This window comes from Rhineura floridana, chromosome 10, assembly GCF_030035675.1.
Source record: "Rhineura floridana isolate rRhiFlo1 chromosome 10, rRhiFlo1.hap2, whole genome shotgun sequence".
Classification (NCBI taxonomy): Eukaryota; Metazoa; Chordata; class Lepidosauria; order Squamata; family Rhineuridae; genus Rhineura; species Rhineura floridana.
In genome coordinates this window covers 81,366,174-81,387,368 of record NC_084489.1, presented here as the reverse complement: position 1 = coordinate 81,387,368, position 21,195 = coordinate 81,366,174, and the positions used below count along the sequence as shown (strand labels likewise).

At 40.4% G+C, this 21,195-nt stretch overlaps 1 protein-coding gene across 1 annotated transcript in view; it reads right to left on the bottom strand.

The window, feature by feature from the left end:
* Positions 1-2,422: 2,422 nt before the first annotated feature.
* The window catches only part of WDR48 (WD repeat domain 48), a 38,572-nt gene continuing 19,799 nt past the window's right edge, over positions 2,423-21,195 (bottom strand). Inside the window, exons 7-19 of the mRNA XM_061587872.1 lie at positions 20,072-20,173; positions 19,362-19,586; positions 18,296-18,370; positions 17,622-17,724; positions 16,912-17,009; positions 15,906-16,013; positions 13,553-13,649; positions 12,685-12,780; positions 11,187-11,292; positions 8,650-8,737; positions 7,987-8,063; positions 7,685-7,877; positions 2,423-4,705 (exon numbers count right to left, since the gene is read on the bottom strand). Of these exons, the coding sequence (XP_061443856.1) occupies positions 4,610-4,705; positions 7,685-7,877; positions 7,987-8,063; positions 8,650-8,737; positions 11,187-11,292; positions 12,685-12,780; positions 13,553-13,649; positions 15,906-16,013; positions 16,912-17,009; positions 17,622-17,724; positions 18,296-18,370; positions 19,362-19,586; positions 20,072-20,173 (1,464 nt within the window). The 3' untranslated portion in view covers positions 2,423-4,609. The remainder of the gene's footprint in view (positions 4,706-7,684; positions 7,878-7,986; positions 8,064-8,649; positions 8,738-11,186; positions 11,293-12,684; positions 12,781-13,552; positions 13,650-15,905; positions 16,014-16,911; positions 17,010-17,621; positions 17,725-18,295; positions 18,371-19,361; positions 19,587-20,071; positions 20,174-21,195) is intronic.

The window sequence follows — 21,195 nt, the reverse complement described above, 5'->3', positions numbered from 1 at the left end:
TCAGCCTATAGGCCACATTGACCCAGAGATCAGTTGCCAAAGTGAACATGGCCAAAGTCAACACTCCCACCCATCTCCCATTGTCTCTTATTAAACTCATTCCATTATTCCCATACCATATTAATTTTCACTTCTATGCCAGTTAATGTGCTTATTATTTACTTTCCACCCTACTCTTACTCATTAATTTCCACTTCATTAACTTGTTTGTGCTAAGCCAAATATTTCTCCATGGATGTTCACAGGAATTTTTTATTGTGCAGTTGCTTTTGGGCTGCTTGCATCTGACTAGGAGTGTCACACTTAGGCTGTTGGCAGAAGTGACTGGATCTCTCCAGCAACAACAGCAGAATAAAAGCTGCTGAGAGCTTGCAGCATGGAAGAGACAGGAAGGCAATGTTTTGGGCACAGAATGTTACTATTTTGCACTAGTTTATGTACAATGTGGAAAAGTCAGAAAAATGTTTTTAAAAATTGCTGCTGCTGACAAAATTGGGGCAGAGGGCCTGCAGGTTAGCCACCCTTGTCCTTGACTTTCTGTAGGAATGCTGGTCATTGACCATGATGAAGAAATATTAAAGAACCTTCCGCAAGTCCTAGAAGCTCACAGAGGTGTGCTTTAATGTTTCTTTTTATAAACTATAAGAGACCCAATCCAGTATATCCAAATGGTATCTGTATATTACCTAACACAAGTATATAATCGCGTATAAAATCCCAATTAACAATACGTACAACGAATCTTCATAGCTGATCACTGGTAAATAAGGGAGTGATGGCACACAGTTATAAACTGACAAAAAGGTTCCTGAGGCTTATGGAGTGAAGCCAGAATTTCAGTTTGTGTAAAAATCGATTTTATTTTGATAGTTTTATATAATTTAAGGAAATTATTGAATGCTTGTATTTCTGTAAACTGCTTAGTTTTCTGTTACACACAGAACATTTTTATTAATAAATATGTCAAAACTCCACTTAGTGACAAGTGGTACATGTACAATCTTGCTTAAAATTTGCAATACCATGTTATCAAGCAGAGAACATGTATTTTTAGGAAGCAGCTTTCTATGAAGGATGATATAGCAATTTTGAACTGTAGCTAATATAATTATTTTGGAAAGACTAGTGATGAACATCCATTCAAGTAGGAACTTGACAAATAACTTTCTACTAAGAAACTGGAAGCCATTACCTACAGAAGCTTGGGGCACTCACTGTTGTAATACTATTTACGAGTGATCCATTGTGTGGATTCATAGTATCTGCTAACTAGGATTTTGTATGCGGTTGTGTACTTGTATTAGATAACATAAAAGGTGGAAGGCAACGTAGGAATTTTCTGTGTTCTTTTTCTAGGACTAAGATCTCAGAACTGCCAAGACTAACTTGCATCAAACAGCATTAAAACCAACGTGGATTCTGAAACACAAACTTGTTTAAAGTACTATCTGCAGAAGTTAAGTTTCCAATTTGGTCCTGCTTATTCACTAGCTTCTCGAGTAACTTAAATCTTGTACTTAACGGTTTCAGAGTTTTGGGCACCTAGGCAAATATAGTTCGCTTGGGAACAGAACCAGGAAGAACTTACATGGGAGTTTTCTGCTTCACAGGCCTTGCAGACTTGAGTATTTCACACAGTAAGGGTCCAGTTCTCAATGATTTAAGGTGAACAGGAATTGCATCTAGTATGGAAGGTATTGCAATGGGCGTTTTAGACTGTATACATGCATCAGGGTACAGGAATGCATCTAAGGCCCCACATCAATGAATTTTCTGTGGCAGTAGGAATGAATGCTTATGCATTCTGCATGTGATCCACCAGTAGTCATATATTAATAATAATAATAATATTTTATTTCTAAGTTGCCTATCTGGCCGTGTTAACAGCCACTCTAGGCGACATACAAATTACGTCCAGCCACAGCCATTCCATCTAGTTCCAGCAGAAAGTGTTTAGCCAGCAAGGCCCCCTCTACTGGCCTGTCTGGAACCAGCTGCCATGCTTCATCAAATAATTATTGGACGCTGCGTTATACCAAATCATACTTTTGATTTATCTAGCTCAATATTTATCTATACAGAATGGCAGCAGCTCTCCTGAGTCCTTGGAGATGGGAGAGACCTGACCTGCATGCAAAGCTGGTGGTCTACCACCAAACTACAATTGAAGGAAGCAGGACGGAACCTAATGAGGTAGCCTGATTTGAGGACTAAGCTGAGACACTCTTAAATATGGATGTACATACATACCTGATAAACTTCTTGCACATGAAGCTGGCAATGCAGTCTACAAGTCGGTACTTGTGTGCTAAGGTCCACAGAGTTGTACTGTACCTTGCTTTTCGCATCAGGAATTTGAAAGAGCTTCCAAAGTTTTCAGACAAGATCACAACCTTTTTTTAAAAAAAATGACCAAAGCTACTTAGAAATGTTAGCTAAAGTTTATTTCTATACAATTGTTCAGTACATGTTCATCCTTTTGGCATTGCAGGCCCTCTGTCAATCTTTCCTGAAACTACATTGCTGGGATTGTAGAAAATCAAGTTTAGAATCTTGGCTGGATTTTTAAAACACACACAAAAAGGGAGGGGGATAGGGGAGAGTTAAAGTTAACTTTCAACAAAGACATGAAGGAGAGCACAAAATTCAGAATTAAATCTATATGAACAAAGCTCTCCCCTCCAATATTAATAAATTCAATTCGGGACAAATTTACAGTTCAGTTTAACCAACTTCACTAAAGTATGCAGTGTAGCACAGATGTGGCAGACTAGATTGCCGTACACAAATGGGATTTACAAATGGATTATGATGCCAAGATGGGAAAGGCACATGCAAGCTTAATTCTGAAGCAGAACTTGTTTAGAGTAGTGCTTCATGTCATCTGGAGGACAAGTAGCTAACGATTTAGGGATAATCCAAATCTTACTTTTGTAGCATGACAGTCACTTTGACAATCTGATGTGTATAAAACAAGCATTGCATGGGTACTTGCCACCCTAAGATAAAAATTAAGAGGAAACTATCCAAAAGGTATTGTCATGTTGCATATTTTCACACTACTGTATGAAGACCACTATTCCTTGACACACCTGAAAAAGGAGTCTAATGACTCATAAGTATCAGACTCCGAATATTTTCCTTTTGGTGGTGGTTCACGCAACACAAGTTTGTGGACAACTTTTATAACAGCATGTAAGCAGTATATAACTAATACTACTACTAGCTGCCAGAGTACGGCATCTGCACTACGGGAAGTATTCACAGTATCCCACCTGATGCTCAATTACTTAAGCAGATCCCGTGCTGCCAATACAATGCAGGAATTGGGGCTTACCAGTTATCTCCCAACAATGACTCATAAGCAAGATGCTTTGCAGACCATAGCTCTACATTCAGCTGCCACTATCCAGGAAGGAAGAAAGGAATACTCATCTGTTTGGAGGTGGAACCTATCCTTACCATACTGCCCTTAAAAAGGCACTTGTGCTTCTGTTTCAAATAAAAACCATTTTACAGTATTTTGTCACTGGGATGTTTTCCAGTTAAACTTTGAATTCAGACTCAATTTTCTTGCCCAGAATTTCCCTACCTCCCCCCAAATAAGTTAGACTTTACAAGAGTATGAGAATATGAAAAAGCTGTAAAATGTTTTTAGAAATGGAAAAGAACAGCTAAGCTGTATACAGCTTGCAACATCAACAAAAACTTCCAAAAATGCATATAAAAACCATTGGAGGAAAATCTGGAAGCCGTTTTCCCCCCTATCATGACAATGGTATTGTTACTACAGTTTTCTAGAATATGCCAATATGTTAAAATGTCTAGCACAAATACTTGGAATTGTGATCAATGCACCACTTTAAGGGGTAAAATGGACTACAGAAGTTACATTTTAAAACTCTACTGAAAGTTGTTGAAATTTTCCATTATGATGCACTGCACCACTGTACTGACCCTGTAATCATACAATCTATGTATTTTTGTTCCAAGTACCAAAATGGTTTCCTACAAGATCACAGCTGAAAGACAATCAACAAGTCTAAGGGAGTTCACCCCTTTGGCTTATATTATAGAGACTCAACTGTACAACAGATTTTTCTTCTCTAGGAGATCTTTCCTGAGAAGTGGCCAAAATGTACTCTTCATGAAAAGTATGCACTGTATACATGGAATGTATTAACAAAGTACAGCACATGCAGTTTTTACACGGAGAATGAGTTAGCAACAGGGCCGAGAAACCATTTTCCTATTAAGCTTGAGCAGATGAAGGTATGATAAACCTTGGGAATAAAAACTAAAATAAGAACCCCCCAGACACCTGCCCTGGACCATCTGGTCGCTGTACACCTCAGAAATGGGAACCATTCACAGGCTTCTCATGTCACTCCCACTTGTACCTTGATAAGGACAGACTTTCATTTAGGTCATAGAGATTCGTCTATATCACAGATTTATTAGTCACATCATTTCAAGTAGATTCTGTCCACACTGAGGCACTAGAAGAAGTGTCAGATCTAAGGGTTTCAGATGGCTTCTAGAGCATTACAGCTGGAACCAGTACAGGAAGCTCAAGTCAGTTCATGAGCAGTTGGGTCCGCCACATGGCTCACGTCGACTTCTGGCGGTAGTGGAGAGTCAAGTCACCCCCACTCTTCCATATGAAATGCTTGACGGTGCGAAGGTCCATATTTGGATCCAATACCTGTCACACAAAACCAGTTGGGTTTTTCGTGAGATTCTGACCCCTCTTAAGTTTTGATTTCCCAACATATGTATCCATGCTAAAAAAAATATTCCATATTCATCCCAGGGATGGTACATGTATACCCCTAGTGATACTAGCATAGGCAAATCCCACAATCTGCTATGGAAGTAGCAAACATTCATGGGCCTTCCACACGATATATAATGTCTTCTATTTCCGTGTCTGCTATGAGAAGGCTTGTATTACAGATCCTAGGATAACTATTTAGGAATCTCATTTTTTGTGGCAGAAAATTCCAAATTCAGCAATCACACAGGTATATCGACTGCTGTGACTTTGCAAAGGAAGCAACTACATCCTCCTTATGGCAAAAGTAAAGTTTTTTCCACCCCTTTAGTGCCAAGGAAGCAGCTTAGCCCAGCCCTGCTTGTTTTCCACCATATTAATGAACTCTAGAAATGGGTTCATCTCTCAGAAACAGCTCTGTGGAAAAGATACCAGACTGCATGTTTAGGCTATATTACATGACCTAGAACATGTTCAGTCATTCTGATTCCTCAGCTTGCTCAACATAGAATCATAGAACAGTAGAGTTGGAAAGAGCCTATAAGGCCATTGAGTCCAATCCCCTGCTCAATGCAGGAATCCAAATTAAAGCATGCCCAACAGGTGCTTCCTGAATACCTCCAGTGTTGGAGAGCCCACCACCTCCCTAGATAATTGGTTCCATTGTCGTACCACTCTAACAGTTGGGAAGTTTTTCCTGATGTTCACCGAAATCTGGCTTCCTGTAACTTGAGGACACTATTCTGTGTCCTGCACTCTGGGATGATCATGAAGAGATCCTGGCCTTCCTCTGTGTGATGACCTTTCAAGTAATTGAAGAGTGCTATCATCTTTCCCCTCAGTCTTGCACTTATCCCTGTTAAATTTCATTCTGTCGTTTTCAGCCCAATGCTCCAGCCCCAAGATCCCTTTGAATTTTGTTTGTCTTCCAAGGTATTAGCTATCCCTCCCAATTTTGTATCAACTGCAAATTTCATAAGCATTTCCTGCACCTCCTCATCCAAGTAATTAATAAAAATGTTGAAAAGCACTGGACCCAGGACCGAGCCCTGCGGTACCCCACTCATTACCTCCCTCAGTTTGAGAAGGAACCATTGATAAGCACTTAAGAGTACGATTCTGTAGCCAATGGAGAGTACGATTCTGTAGTCAACTGTGGATCCACCTGATAGTTATTCCATCCAGCCTACATTTAGCTAGCTTGCTAATCAGTATGTCATTGGGCACTTTGTCAAAAGTTTTCCTGATGTCAAAATACAGTCCACAGCATTCCCACAGTCTACCAGGGAAGTTACCCGATCAAAAAGTGAGATAAAATTAATCTGGCAGGATTTGTTTGTTTTTGGCTCTGGGCTCCTACTGTGAGGAAGGGCTGGATATAAATATAATAAATAAATAAATCCATGCTGGCTTCTAGTAATCACTGCATTGTTTTCAAAGTGCTTATAGAGTGACCGCTTTATAATCTGCTCTAGAATTTTCCCAGGGATTGATGCCAGACTGGCTGGTCTGTTATTTCCCAGGTTCCTCTGGCCTCAGAGATAGCAAGCAAAACACAATTTGCTTACAGGCATCAATGAATGTAGACTTTTAAAAAGGCTTCTTGGAGTAAGTTCACACATTCAGAAAGGAACTTTCATCATGACAGCCAAGAGAGATGAACCATCATTTGTAAAGAACACAACTAAGTTCACTAATAGGCAAAAAAAACCACCTTGCGGTTTAAGAACGTACCTATAGCCAACAGATATTTCTATCGAACTTTTAAAAGCAGGGGAATTGGGCAGCTATAGTGAATGCACCAGGGGAGCAGGAGACCTAACCTTCTCTCTAAGATATTGTACTGCCCTACAAATTTGTCAAAATGTAAACACAATTTGAGTTAATCTTTCACAGTCCAATCAACTTCCCGAGTAGCTTGGAAGAATTTGGTACATGTGCCTCTGACCATATGGTGAGTAGTGGCAACACCTGCAATCAGCCCAGATGTGCTGTGCTGATCTTGTTTTAGCAGGGAGGAAGCAACAATACTAGTTGATATAGTTCAGATAGTCACTTTAAATATGTTTGATTTACTTTGCAGTTTTAGTGAAGTTTCCTATAGTAAATATTTTCTCTCTGACTGACTGTTTTGTGTATTGCCTTGAAAATTTAGATGATTGTTAAGCAAGTGTTTCTGAGTTCAGGACTATAGGTTTTGTAAGGTTTTGTTTTGAAATGAGCATATGGGGAGCATCAGAATGGCATGGGGGTATTTTCAATTTAACATTGCGGAATGCGAAAAATCCATGCTGACTATAGATACAGCCACTCTTGTGGCTGTATGATGAAAAGCTTTGTCATATGAGAAATGTGCTAATGGGAGCTGCCAGATAGCATGCCTTGGCCACCAACAAATTGTGAGACTAAGAAATACTACTTGAGAATTTCAAAGCCAACTGCTCTCTGAATGCCCTTGTTCCAGACACCAAGTCAATTCTACAAGAGGGAATTTGCCAGTGAACCCCCTTTTGAGTTGTTTCCTCTCTCTTGATGGTTGAGACTGTCTACTGCAAGAGAACATGCAAAGAGAGGCCTTGATACCCGGGTATTGGAGAATCTTTTCTCATTCTGAGGTGATGGATAAGCTCAACCAGTGGGAGACACCAGTTATTGAGGGCAAAAGCTAACCAGTTTTGGACTGAGCCAGTTTGAGTTTTCGAGAACATGCAACAAATTATGTGTTCCTATACTACAAACACAACCCCAGCTTTTCTTCTTCTCCACACACAGCTCATAGGACTTCAAGACCCTCACCAGCCTCCCCCATCATCAATCAAAATATCCTGCCCTCCTTCCAAGGAGCTCAGAGTGGCACACAATCACCTCCACTCCACTAGATCCTCAAAACAACCAGCAAGGTTGGTTTACCTGGTCCTGGCACAAGAGTTCAATTTTCTCCTCTGCTAAAACAGCGATGTCTTCTTCTTTTTCTTGTTCCCCAGCCTTTTCATTATTGGAAGAGCTAGTTGTCTGAGATTCATTGTCCAGATTTATTATTTTTTCATAAACATGCTCCATCACCTTCCTAACTTGCAACATGTCACTGGCTGACAGTCGATCCCTGTGGAAAGAAAGCGGATTGGGAGTTGACACATGAAGATTTAGCTGATCATGGCTGATCCATGCTCCTGGAAATCAATAGTAGTTTTACACTTTTATTTTACACTTACTTCTTTAATGTTTTTGCTCCAGAAGAGGAATGAGGTTGGAGGTAGAAAGGAATCTTATTAAATTTTGGCATATTTTTCTACAAAATAAGAAAGAGGAAATCATTACATTTTGCTTATAACAAGTACATTTACTTTCATCTTAAATGAGAAATTAAACTTCTCAAGTGGGTGAGTTTTTATCTCTCTAATAAAATGCTTTTTCATTTTTTTTAAGCAAAGACTTAATGATGTTTCACTACCTTAGGCACAAGATATATTTTTGTTAATGTTCATACTACCCTAAGTGTAAGCTCAACAACTGGAATCATTGGCTATTTTGAAGGTTTTTAGTTAAGGTAACAAAATATATGAAATCACAACAAAAACTGTATATAAGGTGCATGCTTTTAAAACCTTCAAAATGCTTTGAGGTTAACATATTCCAAATACCCTTATTTGGGCACAGACATCAAAAACATAAATATGGCCCTTAATAGTCAATGATTTTTTTAAAAAATAAAACTCTAGACCAGTCTTCACCAAGCTGGTACCCTCCACATATTTTGGACTACAACTTCCATGGGGCTGGTAGGCGCTGCAGCCCAAAACATCTGGAGGGCACCAGCTTGGCAAAGGCTGCTCTAGACTTTCTCGCTAGTCCAGAGTATGTAAAGAGCCACTTACATCCACAGTGATGTCAATTACCCATTGTGGCACAGTTTCGTTGAGGAGCATGGATTCAGTTTCACCACCGGAATCCCGACATAACAACCTAAATGGAAAGAGTTTCAAAATGTGGTGCATTGTAGAATTAAAGTGAAAAAAATCCTGAATTCATTTCTGCGCAAAAACAAGCAGTGAGGGTATGAAAACAAGGAAGTAACAAGTTATAAAGTCTGCTAAATAGAAACAAACATGTTTTAACATATTAGGATGAATTTGCACCAGCAGCTAGGGACACACGTTCCACATTAAATTATTCCTGAGAACACTTTTAAGCTACATGTCTAAATTAACTTCATTGGCACAGACAATTAAAAGCTAGTCCAAAACTACCAACTGTCTCATACCATCTTACTATAACACCTTGAAGGGACCCCAACGTTTAAGGATGAAGAGGAAAATTAGTCTAACCATCCAAGTGATATAGTCAGGAATGGGTTAACCCCTGTGGTATGTAAGGAGACAGCACTTAAAATATGGTATCAGGAAGGGAGGAAAGGTCCCAACTTTTTAATTTCAGCTTCTCAGAAAATATGGAACTCTTCCACTGTTAACTTGCACCAAAAGACATCCTTATGGCTAGATACCAGTGTACAGAGGCAAAAAAAATGTTAATGAATAAAACATCCCCAGGAAGTCCCGAAATAAATAGGCAGCCAGGCAGGGCATACAAAAGGAAGCCTCGGCATCATAAATGGACCAGAATCCTCCTGTGACAAAGTGTCCCTTGAGTGGGACAGACTAGCTTTCCAAAGCCAAAAGGGAAATTCAGGGTAGCTTTTCCTTAACAGAATAGGTCCCCCTTTTCAACACTGCAGAGTAAGCAGAGACATCAGGGGCACGTATAGAGCCTTGCTCCCTTCTGTAGGTATCTCCCCTTTCCTGGCAGCATCCACCTCACTGGGGTTTGGATTAAGTGTTCTCACCTCCTTGCTCCTGCAGCACTCAAAACCCTTCCTATTCTCTAAAAGGAGTTTTCAGCTGGTGCATTTCCCTTTGAACATGAGATGGGAGAGTGCACTGGCCTCAAGCAATGCCCACATACTTGCTAGGAACCTGGTGATATCTGTTGAGACTAATTCCCATGTGTTTTTAGTCTGCCCTGACGCTAGTACGGCCAAGGCAGAAGGATGAAGCTGAGCAAGGGAATCCGGAGGGTTGGGAACTCTTTTCACCCCCTTAGCAGGAACTCCTCCGGAGTCCCTCACAATGATCAGGGGTGGGAAATGGTTGTCCAGCAACATCTGGAGGGCCACAACCCCCTTGTCCTCAACCACTGTCCATACTGGCTGGGGCTGGTAAGAACTGGGAGCCCAGAACATCCAAACGACCACAGGTCAGCTAACCCTACATGAGATCCACTGAGGAAATTCAGAGTGAAAGAATTCATGTAAATTATAAAAGGCTGAGATGAGAACGGGGTAGTGGGGATAATGCTGTGCCCATTCTCACATCTGAGGTAACTTAAGAGGCCTTGGGGGAATGGAAAGGGATAGGAGAAGGATATGGGCCAGCCCCCTTTGCTGGCGTTGGCTATTTTAAGATCTTTTTCGCTGGCAAGGAGCCCTTCCTGGGCAATGGACCCGTCAGCTTAACTGGGTTATCAGCCTTGCAACTGGAAGCCCTTCTGGGACAACTTCCTTTCTGTTGTTATTATTAGATTTATATCCCACCCTTTCTTCCAGTAGGAGCCCAGGGCGGCAGTATGTCCCTTCATAGCTCCTGCTACAGAAAAGGCGGCAATTTAGAGGCAGAAGAAATTACCCATGCCTTTCCTACTACTTGGTGGGGATGGAGGGATCTGGTAGATTGTGAGAATAAGAAACATCATTTTACCTAGAGAGAGAAAAAATTGCTGCTGAGGATGCAAAAGCACTGTTCTCCAGTTAGGTGGCAAGAAAACTGGGGAGGGACAGTGGTGGGACCGATTCTCACCTCGTGAGGAAAGATCTGCCTTGTGACAAAACTCACTCTTGACTACTCATGTAGTAAGAAAGAGTGTGAGAGCCTTTGGGATGGCACCATGAACAAGATCTTATTAAAATGCTGAAATTCCATTTGTGAAAACATGCCTTGCTCCTTCACAGTGTATATGCAGAGAGAATGAAGGACATGGCAAGAGAGACTGTGCCCTTGACAGTCAACTTGCTTATGTTCCATAAGTGCACTTCACATATGCTTTCTTAATAATCCCTACAACAATGCTATAAACACAGGCCAATGTCATCCCCTATTGCAGATGGTGAGCGGGGGATCAGGCTGAGTGTCTGGGGCTCGCCTAGCTCCCTCTAATGAGTTCATGACAGAGGTTAGATCTCAGTCGCAGCACCGTCACTAAGCCACACCGCCTATCAAAAAGAACAAGTTTCCTCAATTGCTTTAACTTCTGCAAACGAAGTGGCTTGATTTACAACCAACGAACTGCCGGCCCAAACATGGGACGGCAGACACGCTCCCCTGCCCAACCTCCCCAACATTGTTTTTTAGAACTTTTGTACCTAAACAAAGTGCGTCCTCCAGCTTCACCAAAAATAACTGGTGTGTGTGGTGGCACTTGGAAGTATCCATTTCCTTTCTGTACTCTGTTCTCCTGCTCACCGTTCACTATTACAGGGTGGGGAGAAACACATCACAGAGCATTAAGGATATACAGTAACTCAATTAAAAAAACAAGTCTGTCCCATTTCATCACAGCAAGTGATTTAAAGATCAAATCTCATTTTAACAGCAGTTATCAAAGAGACCAAGAACTGACATCCGCCCAACTTTCCTCCTCTTAGAAGTCTAGAAAGATCAGAAATCAATCCTCCTTTATTTATAAAAAATTTGTATACCACTATTTTGTTAAAAACATCAAAGCAGTTTACATTTTTAAAACAGTTGTTTGTTTTTACAAACGACACTACTACTACTACTATTATTTGATTTATATCCTGCCCTTCCTCCCAGCAGGAGTCCAGGGTGGCAAACAAAAGCACCAAAAACATTAAAACATCATAACAAACTAAAACACATTAAAGCAAAATATCTTCAAAAATGTTACTTAAAAAAAGCTATGAAAACATCTTCTAAGATTAAAAACATTTTTAAAAAGAAGGTTTAAGCAATTCCAACACAGATGCAGACTGGGTTAGGTCTCTACTTAAAAGGCTTGTTAAAAGAGGAAGGTCTTCAATAGGCCCTGAAAAGATAACAGAGATGGCACCTGTCTAATATTTAAAGGGAGGGAATTCCACAGGGTAGATGCTGCCACACTGAAGGTCCTACACTAGTACTACAATCCTATGCATATCATCTACACACAAACAGGGCTTGCTGAATTCAGCGGGACTTGCTCTTATGTGTGAATAGGATTATAGCCTTAAAAGTTTTTGTACATTTACTAAATCTGGCAGTTGAATGAGTGAAGTACTACAGTGTTTAATTCAGTATAAACACAACCTTTCTTCTTTCTATACTTCATTAACAACATATGAGAGTTTCCAAAAAGAAGTTGGTATAACTGAATAGTGTTTTTAAATTGTTCCAGGCCTTTTAAAATAGATTTATTAACCTAAAGCCTCATCGAGGGTGGTATATAAGGGTAAAAAAAATCACAATTTTTATTTATAAAATACTTGCAGTTGTGTTTAAAATATGCCACCAGCAGCTGGCAACTTGTAATCAGTGCCAAATTGCATTAGGCAAAGCTTCCTGCTCTTCTGTGAAAATGGAAAAATAAAAGCTGTTCCATAAACTCAACAAGTTGTTCACAGTATGTGTTCAATTGTTGCAAAAAAAGCATGTTCTTAATTGCCTGCATAAGCCTGGTGAAACAGAAAGGTTTTCAGCAGGCGCTTAAAAGTTAAAACAGAAGGCGCCTGCTGAATCTGTTGGCAGAGCATACTCATGGATTATTCTTCGTATTTACATATCAAAGCTTACTGTACATACTGAAAGATTTTGCCAAAATGCTCAGGTGAAAGAAAGTCTAACATTTGCACAGAGAAAACTCACCATGGTTCATCTCATTTTCTTCTTCATCCATAGGATTGATATGCGTTCTAGGCCAATACTCTAAGAGGGCCTGTAGCAAAAGCCCTCCAAGGTTCACTGTATTTTGTAACACAGAAATGAAGAGGGGGAAAATTATCCCTAATATTTATATAAATTAAGAAAGAAATAAGGGTTTTTTAAAATAGTGAATTATTAGTATTAGTCAAAGACATTAAAGGCTGCAATCCAAAGAACCGTGCAACTACTTCCAGATACCCAAGGGAGGCTGTTTCTTTTTCTTGACATGCAGCCCCTTCAACACCAGCCTTTTTTTAAAAAAAAATGGAGGAAACCTTCAAAAGCAGATTTATGATATGGCATTGGAGTTTGCTGTTCAAAGAGGCAAACTCAACAGGCATGCTCAGGCCTTTGTGTGCATCCAATGTAGCTCCTTGGATCTGGGCCTTTTAACTAATTTCTCATCTAAAGCTCAGAAGTTAGTTCTCAAGGAGACTTTATTGGAGGGCATTTGTTGAAAACAGAAGTCCTGATATTGCAAGCTGATTTGCCTGAAAGATCAGGAAATAATTTCCAGTCCATGCAGAGGAATGATGTGCTTCCTACACCTTTACAGACTACATTTCTAAGAGTAGTGCAGAACTGTGGACAAAGACAAACTGGGCAGTCTGAGACAAGCAAGGGTTAGGTTTCCAAAGAAAACCAAGTAACACAAGTTGCCATGGCAATAAGTCTCAATTCAGAAAATTCTCTCAAGCATCTGACAGAAAAAAAGCTAAGTATGTTTATAGCATTTACACATTTCATAAATATGGCCGCATACAAATAAGATTTGTCTTTTAATAAAATAATGATGTCAGCACACACTCACATTTTGGATCAGAGCCATCTGGACTGCTAAACCCAGCATCTTTTGCTGAGACCCAAGCTGCAAAGCAGTCACTCTCATCTAAAGTAATTGTCAACATCTGTCAAAACAAGACCATTGGGAGGAATGCAATATGAGCGCACAACTTACACAAAACTTTGACAAGACACTTTGATGATACAAGGATTACATGCAGATGACAGCATCTGTCATCTCATCATATCTATTATTAGTTTTACAAGGTCAGACAGTAAGATCTTTGAACAGTTGTTGCTACATTTCCACAACAATTAGTATTCACCAACACGCTAAATATAACTTGTCAAACAAATGTGTATTTAGATTGAAACCATGCATAAAAAAAACTTTAAACTGTTACACTCTTGAAAAGAACCTCCAGCCTAAAGATCTAAACACACCCGGCAAGGGTCCCGATTCGGCACACAAGGCCATTTTCCCCGTGCCAAATCCACCCAATCACACCTGACGGTGTGGAGAGATAAAGATGCTGCTGCAAAGGTATAATCAGGAGCCTTAAACCACACTTCCATTTATTCCTTGGCAAGTGGGCCTTGTATTTGCCACTGCTGGGATCACTTCCACTCAGGAGCTCCCAAGTACATCTGATCCCTGCCTGACGCAGCACAGATGATGGGCTTATCAGCAGTGACTGCAAGCTCTGCTTTTGGCAGGGATCTTCCTTTAAAGCCCAGCCAAAACTCAACGCTGTGCTGCAAAAGAGAAATGGTCAACCTGATACCATGGTGACATCTGGAAATTGACAGGTATTTCCTTAGAAAACTTTGGAGGCAAAATATGCATGTGTAAGGAAAAAGGAATTTGACACACTCTCTAGCAATTAACATGAACAGACCCCAATATTCCATATCAGTATTTTTTTAGTTACTTTCAAGATAACTACCTTCTAGTCTCAATAATCCCAAAGGCATCTTATAAACAGATTATACAGTACAATACACTATTAACCAACTGGTCTTTTGGTGGTTCTGGTGCAACTAGAAGACAATGTTAAAGACTCTTATCTTTCTGATGCTTCTGCTCCTGCAATTCCTGTTTTCCCCCCAAGACAGTAAAGAAAAACAGAAAGCCATGAAGCACAGGAAGAGAGGAAACATCCAGATGCACACATTTTTCAAAAAAAATTAAGCACAGTGTGCTTCAAACAATTGTTTTCCCCCCGGAGTGCTCTTGAACATCAAATTCCAACCTGGTATCTGCACAACACTGCAACCTGGGCTTAATTTATAAATGAATGAATGAATAAATCTTTATTGTTCAGAGCCATAGGCCGCCACAATTAAATTCATTTAAAAGGAAAATACCAAAAAAATTAAAATACAAATCATATGACAGTAAAACGCAGATTCAACAACATAGAGTAGAAAAATATAAATACATTTCAAATAAAATTTCCACTCCTGAGCAGTAGATACCCTGACCCACCTCAGGTCTTAGTGTATAGATGCTACACATTTTTTCTTGTCACCTGGACATTTCCTCCCTTCTTCTGAGCAGAAACACACAAAACAATCTATATAATACACGTAATCCCATTTCATATTTTAAAAATTAAAACTGGAGTAACTGTCATTAGTTTAGAAAAAGGTAAGTAAGCGGGGCATGATAAAGGTATCTGAGATTATGCATGGTGTGGATTGAGAGATGTTTTTCTCCTTCCTTTGTAATACAAGGAGTCAGAGCAATCCGATGAAGCTGAATGTTGGAAGATTCAGGACAGATAAAAGAAAACACTTCTTTACACAGCGCGTAGTTAAACTATGAAACTCACTTTAAAGGAGGATTAAACAAATTCATGGAGGATAAGGCTATCAATGGCTATTAGCCATAATAGCCATGCTCTGCCTCCACAGTTGAAGGCAATATGCTTCTGAATACCAGTTGCTGGAAACCTCAGGAGGGGAGAGTGCTATTGCACTCATATCCTGCCTGCAAGCTTCCCATAGGTATCTGGTTGGCTACTGCGAGAAAAAGATGCTGAATTAGATGTGCTTTTGGCCTGATCCAGGAGGGCCCTTTAAAAAAGGTTTAGGATCCCTACTGGGCCTAATTAGGCCTGCAGGTCAACAGTTCTCTGCTGGTGATGTATTGGAGAGAGAGTGTGGTGTCATGGTAACGGTGTCAGAGTAGGACCGGAGAAATGCAGGCTCAAATTCCAGCCATAAAGCTGATTGGGTGACTTTGGCTAGTCACTATGTCTTGGTGGTGGTGGTGGTGGGGTAGCACCATGTGTGCTGCCTGGAGCTAGACAGGAAAGATGGGATGTAAAACATAATTCATCCTCACCACGACATTGAAATATTAAGGTGTGCCTTACCCCAGTTTTTAAGTCTACTGAAAACCAGTTTGGCACATATACCATCTTAAACCTTTTCTTAATTTCTTCTTCAAAGTCCACTTTCCCAAGATCTTCTACTTTACATGCCTGTATAATGACAAGACCAAGAACCAATGATGGTTACGCGGTACAGAAGACCCATATATCAATGAGCTTGCACTCGCTGGTGAAGAGCTAGTTCTGAATGCTGTCTCCTGCTTACTATGAATTGTATCCAGCGGTGTCGTTCAGCCTGATGGCAAGACCTCCATTAGCAGAGCAGAGAAGAAAGCCGTTCTCAGCGTTTTCTCCTCCCTGCTCCCACTCCTGAATCCCCACACCCTCTGGAATAAGGTCCTAAATCCTTCAGAGAAGATTTAGTGGGAGTTGAGCCTGGTGGGGGAAAGCAATTGCTGAAAGTTGCTACCCATCCTATTCCAATGATGGAACCCTTACTGCCAGTTAAGAGATACTGTTGGATACAACTGCATGTCTCCAATTTTTTTTTAAAAAAAAACACCCAATGACGTTTCAAAGACGAGCAAGGGAAAGCAGCTTTCTGAAAACACTCTAGCAGTAAGCAAGAGGCATTGCCACTGATTTTTCTCCAGGAACTGCTCAGCTGTAATTAACTACCTGATAGGTTGGAACGATGATTTTTGAGGGGTGGGGAAGATAATTTTAGATAATTTTTTGAAGTATAGAGAAGCTCCTTGCTTAAAAAAGGGTGTACTGAATTCAGGCCACCTCCTGATTAAATCTGTAAGTACTTCTCTTAAAAAATATAGCTAACACAGATCCATGATGAAACATGACCGATATAAAGTTGCAAAAAACAGCTATAAAGGATGCTGCCTTTTTGTCTTCCAATAGCAGCACCTGGTGGATCCCACTCCAAATGGTACTGGCCAACCCAAGTTAGACGGAAAACATTAATCTACTACATATGGAGCAGTTAACATAAGACATTCTCATCACACATATCTGGCCTGCGCCTTACACCTACCTTCAACACGTCCCAGTATGCCACGTTGCTGTTTGTGTCTTTGGTTAATATGTGTCTTTTGTCATTGAGAATGTGGCACTGAGTAATACTAGCACCCCCTGGCAAGAAGAGGGGGGGGAGAGAAAGTAACCACATAAATCAGACAATCCATACAAATCTAATGCTCTAAAATAGTCTGAAAAGCAGGAACACATGCATGAAAAAGAGCAGCCCAAAGGTGTGGGGGGAGGAAGATTCCATCTGAACTGCGTTTTAATTTTTCAATACTCAAAATTAATGTTTTGCACCTCTAGAAGTACTATGCAGAATTTTATATTGAGTCTGGGTACAGTACCAGAGGTCTTGGCCTGGATTCCTGAATTGTCAGGTTTTCCATTTAAAGGGGTGAGAAACAAAAGACCACAACACAAACCGAGGTGCCCATCATTCATGACTAGTGACAGTTCAAAACTTGCAGGTAATTTCTACCAGACAGCACTGAAATCAAAAGGAGTGGAACTTCTGAGGTTTGTGTGGCTCTCTAGCCCTCTTTACTTAATCCCAATCATGATTATAGATAACAAAAGCCACTGAAGCAACAGATTGATAATCCACACAAAAGTTTGCAAAAAGACTAAATCTGAATCAAGTACCATTTATTTTTCTGTCCTCTGCCGTCTCTGCCAACTCCAAAGTAACACTCCAAGTAATTATTCCAATATTAATCTCACCTTTAATAACTTGGTCAGGCTGTGTACAAAGGGGTGTGATTGGGTTTGTGCAGTCATTGTCATAGTCCCCTGAAGCTCTAAAATTGTGAATTCCCTTCAAAGTCTAAAAAACAAATGCAGGGGGAGAAGAAGCAAAAGGAACGTGATTAGAGTCCGCTGCACAATAGAAACATGGTTCTCCTTTGCCTATTCCTTTTTTCCAAGGGGCTTAGGTTTTCTGGGAAACAAGTGTCCAGTTTCCATGATGGCCCTTGTGCAAGAACCACAAACATCCAGACTGCACTGAACCACAGGCAGAGGGCATGACAAATCAAGGTGCAAAATTAACCGAGAAGGCTGAAGCAACAAGCAGGTCATGGCCACACTCCACAGGGCAAGGTATGTGGCGCAGGAGAAGAATCAGTGGGTGATATCCAGCGTTAGCCATACTCAGAGTAGATAATCAATTTCAATGGGTCTACTCAGAATATGACCAATAGTGGGTATCACCCAGTGATGCATGCATACTTTGATAGGATGGAGAGTCTCCAACTTTGCCCAAATGAGCCTATCTAAATTGAGATAATGACCATGGAGCCTCCCAAGGTTAACAGGAAAGGAGCAACCACATACAACTCTGCAAAAAGGAAAAGAAAAGTCCATGTGAATTTGCACAGGTTTAATGCATTTCTTACCCACTTATGCACAGATGATTTAGTTGTTGCAACCCAAAGAGCTGGGGGAGGATCAGCTGATCGATCTAGCTCCATCTGAATAATCAAGAAATGAAATTATTATACCCTCTTTCAACTGGTCCATACCTGTACAAAACAGACTCCTTTAAACCTACTGGAATGTGTTTCATTAGTAGCAAGGAGGAATAGAATCTACTACTGAACTAGGTCTCATGTTCAGAAATCAGTAGTAGCAGAACTGACAGATTTGTTTTTGAAATCAAAGTGTCAGATTTCCGTATGCCTAGGATTTTAACATTAGAAGTATTTAAAAACTGAAATTTACACATAGGCTTTATCACAACACACAGCACTGTTCTAATACCTCCTATATGTACCTGCTTATCGCTCCATCTCATAAAGGCTGGGTCTACCATCCATCTCAGGGGAAGGCATGGTATTCTTAAATATCTTTAGTTTCTAGAGGAGCTTTCCAAAGTTACATCATAATTTCAGTAATCTTGTAAGTGTTTCTAGTTTTGCTGTACACTTTCATTACTCCACCACTGTTAAGTGGTTTAAATATTGTAAAGTATTGAGGAACAGATCTGAAGGTTGACGCCATTATTAAGATTACTACACTGGCTTAACATACACAAATTTGGGAATAAAAATCCACATTTAAGCCACAGTTGTAGCCAGATTACTGATTTCAGAATACAATGTAAAAAACAACAGTTTTCATAAGAACAACCCACCATGTTTCATGTTAAGAATCTGGCATACATTCCTCACCACAAAGAAACAATTTTTCTAGTGGTGCCAGAGAGCAAAACTTTGCTGGATTGAGCAATATGCGATACTGAAGAGAAAGTGTCCTGAGTATTTATGTCACATATAGATGCAACTCAGCAAATAGTGAGGAAAATCTTTAACTATGCCCTCTCCACAAATGATGACCCAAATTATATTGTGCATTTTTACAACGGCCACCCAGGACAGTCAGAAGTATCAGATACAAGCAATAGAGCAGCTCTGCTGACAGAAAGCTTCTCCAAGACGTATGAAAAAAGGTTAAATATACTACCTTAAGAACTGGTGCCTTTTCTTCACAAATAAGCACCCGAATATCAGGATTTCGTAGATCTGTACAATATATCTTTCTGTCTCTTCCACCAGAATAAACATGAGTGAAGGCTTCATTGACCTGAAGTGCCCACACACCTTCATCGTGGACTCTGTATGTAGCTATACACCTCTGCTGACCAAGGGACCAGAGTCTGATTGTCCCATCAGAACTACCAGAAAGACACTGTAACAAGAGTGATTGTTAAGCTTAAAACCACTGCATATCCAATACAAGAGTGAGCGAATGTACAACTCCGTAGAGTCACTGTGCAAGTCTAGTTTTTCAATATGCTTTTCTTCCATTCAATCTGTTTTCCACATAGACTGTTAAAAAGTTATAAACTCATCAGTTTTGTTTTGTAACTGAAATAATGTACACACAAAAAACTTATCCATGTCCAACAATTCTGTTTTAGCTTGTTGGCTCTAAAATGTATTTAATTACAGCTGTTAATTTGCTCAGACATTAAACAAAAATTCAACATCTAGGAAGTGTGCTTTGTTTAAATGTATTTTTATTTATTTGTTTATTTATTAAATATATTCTAAATATATAGAGAAAGAACATCTATTGTGGAACAGGCGTTCCATAGAGGGAGGAAATGTTACTGCATTATAGATAAAATACTCCCCATACAACTAGCAGTACAAACTAGTACAAATACGTACCTGTGTCCCATCTCTGTTCAATAGCAAAGCTTTAACATTGTCAGTGTGCCCCTTGAGTTTCATAAGTTTTGCACAAGTTCTTGGATCCCAAACCCTTAACACCTGTTGATGGGGGGGGAAAAAGAGCATCCTGATACAGCACTTCTGAATTACGTGTTATCTAAACTCAAACTTTCTTCCTTTCCCTTAAAGAAATCTATTTTCAAAACACCTTCAAACTACTACTGATTCTATTTAGGCGAGAGGCACCAGCCTGGGTTTACCTTTTCAAAAGTTCTTGGTTGTCATCTACGCTGGGAGGCTTTCCGCCATCCCAAGTAATAGTTTAATGATTCCCAGGGCTTGGGGGAGGAGCGGAAAGGATAACTGAGTGCTGCCGGATAAGCTTTACTATGACAAGAGTGGGAAACAGCAGGACTGGGGACTGAATGTGGCCCTCCAGACCTCTCTATCTGGCCCTCACTATGTCACAACTTCACCGGCTCTTCTCTATGCCCTCCTTGAATGCTTCAGTCTAGCTTGAATGCATCCTTGAACTGTGGTAACACCTCCTGCTTACCTGGATGGAGAGATGGATGGGCAGGTGTAGAAACCTCTGACACATGTGTCTGGAATGCAGCATACTGCAACTTCATTACAAGTCACATCCACTGATCTGTCCACTTTGTTTTTGGCAAGGTTTCCCACAACAGAATGCAGGCCTGGGGCTGAAAATGGTCTCCCACCCCTGCACTATGATGAAGTGGAGGTAGCAGGAGTCAGAGAGTGGGTATCTTGAATTGTTGTTCAATGACTGTTGTCCTATGGGCCTTTATATGCCCCACCTCCAACCCACTCCCTCCACATACACATCAGTGGGGCACTTCTGTGGTGCACGAAGAAACAGAGACGACTAGGAGAATGCAAGCACAAGCATCTTTTTTTTGGGGGGGGGGATAAAATGTACTTTAACTACTCCTTAATTTCCCTCATCACCTTAATCTTGGAGGAAAGGAATCAAGATGAAGGGGGTCGAGTGCAGGCACATGGGACACAATTCTCCAGCAACTCAGTGGGATATGGCTGTATTATGAACCATCCAGCTCCAATAAGCACACTGCTGGATCAGACAAACGGTCCACCTA